The 6,124-nt window shown below is 44.8% G+C and overlaps 1 protein-coding gene across 1 annotated transcript in view; it reads left to right on the forward strand.

Annotated features, from left to right (window-relative positions):
- LOC116094870 (zinc finger BED domain-containing protein 4-like) overlaps positions 1-3,636 on the forward strand; it is a 4,140-nt gene extending 504 nt beyond the window's left edge. The window contains 6 exon segments of the mRNA XM_031376278.1: positions 5-237; positions 240-601; positions 603-973; positions 975-1,509; positions 1,511-1,835; positions 1,838-3,636. Coding sequence (XP_031232138.1) covers positions 5-237; positions 240-601; positions 603-973; positions 975-1,509; positions 1,511-1,835; positions 1,838-3,462 — 3,451 coding nt within the window. The 3' untranslated portion in view covers positions 3,463-3,636.
- Positions 3,637-6,124: the final 2,488 nt, after the last annotated feature.

A 6,124-nucleotide genomic window follows, 5' to 3' on the forward strand; every position in this document is an offset into this window, starting at 1 on the left:
AAAGTGAGTCAGAGGATATGAGACAGACAGACAGTGGTGATGGACAGGCAGAAATCAGGGCAGCAAGTTGTGCCTGTCAGCCCTCTGGGAAATTACCTGCCGAGAGTGAGGAAAACTATGGGTCACTCTTCTCCCAGTATAGTAGCACACTGTACATTGTAGCCATGGAAGCTGTGACCCAGAGCCTTCTTTCCAGTCGACACATAAGCTCCAGGAAGAAGTCTCCAGCTTGGAAGCATTTATTTCCCCTCGAGATGGCACTAAAGCAATATGCACATATTGTATGGAAGAGTTCAGTAGGGGTAAAAATGAAAAAGCCTTGAGCACAAGTTGCCTCATGAGACATGTGAGGCGGGCACACCCCACCAAGCTCATTCAAGAAAATGGAAGTCTATCAGCAGGGTCCTCCTTTTCCTCCCCCTCTCTTCTGCTTCCACCACAGCCTGCAGACGGGGGAGACCTTAGCATTGTGCTCTCGCCTGTCAGACTTGTCCAGAAAATGGCTCCCAAGATCCCATCCCCTGACCAAATAATGGAAGAGTCTGTGACTGTCGTGTCTTCTGAAGAGGTGTCCTCCGATGTATCTGTCACTGAAAAGTACGAGCAGAGAGGAGGCTTTGGCAGGCTCCTCCCTCAGCCTCTCCATGCTCCGTTACGATGACACTTCAGAAACTATGGCAGACAGAAACCTTTCCCTTCCCAAAAGCACATCTGGCTCCAGGAGGAGGTCAGCCGTCTGGAAGCACTTCTACTTGTCACCCCTCGATAGCTCCAAGGCTGTCTGTGTCCACTGTATGAATGAGTTCAGTAGAGGAAAGAACGGGAAGGACCCGGGCACAAGCTGCCTCATCAGGCACATGTGGAGAGCACATCGATCCATTGTCCTGCAGGAGAATGGGGGCAGCACAGGCATCCCACCATTGTATCCTGTGCCCCCAACCCTGCTGCCTGCCCTGCTGCCCCCAGAAGGGGATCAGCTCTGCATCATTGTCTCCAGGCAAACAAGTCAAAGAGTCCCCTTCTGCCCCCTCATCCCCAGACAGGCTTCCTGAGGACCTGTCATCACACACTAATCCTGGGGATGTGTCCTGGGAAGATGTGTTCATGTTGTCATCCTCTGATGACTTGGGGGAGGCCTCTGTAGTCTCCTTTCCAGAGAAGCAGCCAGCAGGCACAGTCAATCCAAGGTTTGAATCAGGCACTGTCTTCCAACAAAATAAGAAGGTGATGAGGAGACTGAAGTCAGAAGTCTGGCATCACTTTTCCCTGGCCCCCATGGACAGTCTGAAAGCAGTGTGCCGGTACTGTAACTGCGTTATTAGTCGGGGGAAGAAGGGAGATGTTGGCACCAGTTGTTTGATGCGACACCTGTACAGACGCCACCCTGAGGTGGTCGGGAACCAGAAGGACTTTCTGGGTACAAGTTTGGCAAACTCTCCATATGCCACGTTGGCTTCTGCAGAAAGCTCCTCCAAATTAACTGACTTGCCAGCAGTGGTCAGAAAAAACCCATCAAGGTATGTTTCCTACTAATAGCAAGAAGACCTCAAAGCTGTGGAATCATTTTTCTATTTGTTCAGCAGACTCAACAAATGTGGTGTGTCTGCACTGTGGCCAGACCATCAGCAGGGGCAAGAAGCCCACTAACCTGGGCACCAGCTGTCTCTTGAGACATCTGCAGTGGTTCCATGGCCATATACTCAAGAATGATGCCTCAGAGGCCACTCTGCCCCGTTCTCCAGGCATCCGGAGGCCTCTGGGCGTAGAGCTCTCAGGGGCTTTCTCTTTCCGTGACTCCACAGAGAAGTTCTATGACTCTCATCCAGTTGCCAAAAAAAATCACGTCTCATAGCTGAAATGATCGCACTTGACCTTCAGCCATACTCCCTTGTAGACAATGTTGGCTTCAACAGGCTGCTCGAATACTTGAAACCTCAGTTCTCTTTACCCTCCCCTTCCTACTTCTCTAGAACAGCTATCCCAGGTATGTATGACAATGTGAAACAGGTAATTATGTCACATCTGAAGGAAGCCGAGAGTGGCGTGGTCCACTTCACCTCTGGAATATGGATGAGTAGCCAGACTCATGAATACCTGACCCTTACAGCTCACTGGGTCACCTTTGCATCTGCTGTCCGACCACATCGTGAGGACCACCATTGCTCAGCACTTTCAGATGTGTCACAGATAGACTGTGACTATAGTGGAAATAGCATTCAGAAGCAGCTGGAGTGTTGGTGGGAAGTCTGGGTGGCTTCCATGGGCCTTCAGATTGGCATCACTGTCACTGACAATCCAAGCATAGGGAAGGTGCTGAGTGAGGGTGAACACTCAAATGTGTGGTGCTTCAGTCACACAGTGAATCTTATTGTGAGTGAGGCTATCAAGAGCCAGAGGATGGTGCAGAACTTACTGAGTATTGCCCGGAAGCTGTGTGGGCGGGTTCATCAGTCACCCAGAGCAAGAGAAAAGCTAGCAGAACTACAGAAAGAGTACGAGCTGCCACAGCACCAGCTGATCCGGGATGTACCATCCAAGTGGAGCACATCATTCCATATGCTTGAACGTCTGATTGAGCAGAAGAGGGCAGTTAACGAGGTATCCATTGAGTGCAACTTCAGAGAATTGATCAGCTGTGATCAGTGGGAGGTCATGCAGTCTGTGTGCCATGTGCTTAGACCATTTGATGCTTCAAGCCGAGAGATGAGTGCCCACATGTCTACGCTGAGCCAGGTCATCCCCATGATCCACATCCTCAGCAGAAAAGTTGAGATGCTATTTGGGGAGACCATGGGCATTGACACCATGCTTAAGTCCCCGAAGGAAGCCATGGTGAGCCGCCTATCTGCCACCCTCCGTGACACCAGGTACATCTTTGCCACACTGCTGGACCCTTGCTACAAAGCTTCCCTGTTCACAGAGGAAGAGGCAGAGCAGTACAGGCAAGACTTAATCAGGGAGCTAGAAATACTGAATTCTACCTCAGAGGACACGGCCACCTCCAATGGCTGTGACTCAGGGTCCCCACTTAAAGACACTGGCACAGGGGAGAGCCTGTGGTCACTCTTACCAATAAAGAGAGATCAGAGAGAGAAGCTACCTGAAGACATGGTGCTCTCGTATTTGGAGGAAGAGGGGCTGGAACACAGTTGTGGCCCACTTACCTACTGCAACCTGAAGCGGTCATCATGGCCTGGGCTGGTTACGTTAGCAGTCCGATTTCTAGGCTGTCCCCCAAGTACAGTCCCCTCGGAAAAGCTGTTCAGCACACCCATGGAGGCTGGCAGCTTTGGCCAGCCCAGGCTCATGATGGAGCATTTTGAAAAGCTCATCTTTTTAAAAGTGAATCTCCCTTTAATATGCTTTCAGTATGGAACTCAGAGATGGAGCCACCAGACTGGAAATGTGCTTCAGAGTGCTAGCTATTGTACCAGGGCTGACTCGCCTGGCAGGGCCATGTAGGACACCAGACCAGGCATCTGGGGCCACCTGCCAGTTCTCACCGTAATCTCCACCCGTGCCTTACTCCTCCTTCAGGCCAGGTGTGAAGGTGCGTTTTCAGAAGCCCACTAGAAACAAAGTCTTGGCAATTATGAAATAGGATGATCAGGTTTAAAACTATAAAGCTTTTTTTTTTTTTTTAAGAGGGGATAGTAATGTTTTACTAGAATGGAAGGAAGATGTAAACAATTTTATTGTGTAGGGTTTTTATTCAGTTGTATAAAAACCACAAATCAAGTGCTGTATTTTAATTATTTTAACTGCAACAAAACAGCTTTTGTGGTGTTAAATGAAACCTGTAAATAGGAGGTGGAGGCTAAGCCATCCTGACTGAACAGTTCTTAACCACAGGCTCCAAAAGTATGTCAGAGAGAGAATATTCTGGAAGCTGTTTACGTTTCAGAACCAGGGTAGGCATTTGGAAACAAAACTGAACTTGGGCAAACCATGGATTGTCAGTCACATGGCTGGTTGGTCATGAGAACGTTCCCACGTCAGGTGTTGCATTCAGGTTTCACGCGGTCAGTTAACTCAGAGATAGCCTGCTTATCATGAGCTCCTTGAAATTGGATCCACGTTTTAAAGTCATGCTTAGGACTTCCCCAGTGCATGATATGACACGATTACAACAGATGGCCTGTTGATCAAACCTCCATGCCTCTGATTTATTTTTTTGTGTCTCTATACAATAAAGCTATCTCAAAAGAAGTATGCACTGACCAGATATAGCTCAGATTCTACTTTGAGGAGGTAGCCTGTTGACAGGGAAAGCACTTGTTTATTGCAGTCATGAGAAAGGCCTTAGGCTTTTAGTTTTTTTTCCTATGATAGGGACGCCTCAGCCATCCTTGGGACATTATAGAATCCCAAGGATAACAAAATGATAGGGACGCCTCAGCCATCGCTGGGACATTATAGAATCCCAAGGATAACAAAATGAAGTATCAGCTGTTAGATTCTTTACCAGCCTCTGAGGTTTTGCTTAAAACATCTAAAAAAAGTTTTTCATTTTCTCATTTCAAACCAATTAAACATGGGTGAAACAAATCGCTCATTTGCCTCTGCTTTGTTGAAATACTGTATGTAGGCTCAGTCTGAGTTTGCGTGACTATGCTTTGGTGTATTTATAAATGATGAACTTGGATTCTGAAATTAAACTTTTTATTTGCGATTTTCTAAAAATAAAAAAAAAAGAAATTTGAAATGTTGGGTTGTCTCAAGGCCTTTAATGGTGGCTTCTCCTATTAAGGTCATATCAAGTGAACAAAGTCTAACATCAGCTATCAATGCTACTCATCTATCAATGCTGACCTTGCCTTCAATGGTCTGATTACTTCTTTGCGTCCAGCATCCACATTTTCAAAAGCTAAAGACTTGATTAGGGCCCTTCTTGCTAATGGATCCAATATACTCCTTTCTAAAGCCGTCGTCAGTCTTTGCAAAAAGTCAAGGAATTTTTTTTTTTGGACCTTGCATGACCTGAGAAAATGGGTCAAGTCTTTTCCCTGTTTCTGCAAACTTGTCCCAGGCATTTAAGACTGCTAAGTGACATAATCTCAAGGTTTCTTCACCATATTTGGCCTGCTCCTCTACCTCTGCAAAAATGACCCTCACCAAGCAGCAGATCTTTAGAAGTATTGATAGCTCCGATTTCATTTTGTCATGCTATCTCCTTTGCCTCTTCTCTTCACCATGAGAACCATTGTAAATGTGACCCAGGTTCTAATATTGCTTTTACCATATCCTTACAGTCTTGGAAGATCATAGCCCAAGATATCAGAATTTGTTTTAGGAATGGTAAATGTATTAGTTACACTTTCCTTAAATTTTCTCAGTTCTAATACATCCATGTACTGACATTCAAATTCCAGATAATTTTGTGGATAATTATCATCTGCTGATCTCTGTTGTATACTAAACAGATAAATTAAGTTTATTTTCTTATAACCTTTTTTTTGGCTTTCTCTAATTCGGTCTCTACCTAACATATTTCCCTAATTTATTTTAAGTTCCTCTCTTAAGGTCTGTATCCATATTTCATATTTCTCTTTTTGTTGTTCATCCTGGTCCATAAGTTCTAGTATCTCCTATCCAAGGTTCTGCTTTGTCATTTTAATCATTTTCTTATATTTTAATTTTGATGTTTATTTTATTTTGACTGATTGATTTTAGAAGATTCTCCTCCAAGACACATTTTAGTTTTTTCCTTATATTGTAATTCTGATATTCTGGTGTGTAGTTTGAGTGATTACTTTTAGAAGAATCTCTTCCGAGCCTTGCTTCTAATCCTCATTATTTTCTCTCTGTTACTCAGTCTTATCTATGAACTTTTACATTCTTTGCTCTCTAGCTCCCATATCCAAACTTCCATTCTTCTCTCTCTGTTGCTTATCTTGACCTATAAAATCCTGTACCTTTAGTTCTAGTGTTTCCTGTAGGCTCTATCGCCAATTCTTAAATTTCTCTCTCTGTTGTTCAGTTTGATCTATGAAAGTCTCCTTTTTTTTTTCTAGGGCCTTTTCCAGCTCCTTTCTCTAACATTCATTTTCCTCTCTTTGTGCCTTGTTATTGTTCTTACTTTGTTTTATAAAATCTTCTAATCCCTTTTCTAAGGCTCATAAAA

This window comes from Mastomys coucha, unplaced genomic scaffold, assembly GCF_008632895.1.
Source record: "Mastomys coucha isolate ucsf_1 unplaced genomic scaffold, UCSF_Mcou_1 pScaffold17, whole genome shotgun sequence".
Classification (NCBI taxonomy): domain Eukaryota; kingdom Metazoa; phylum Chordata; class Mammalia; order Rodentia; family Muridae; genus Mastomys; species Mastomys coucha.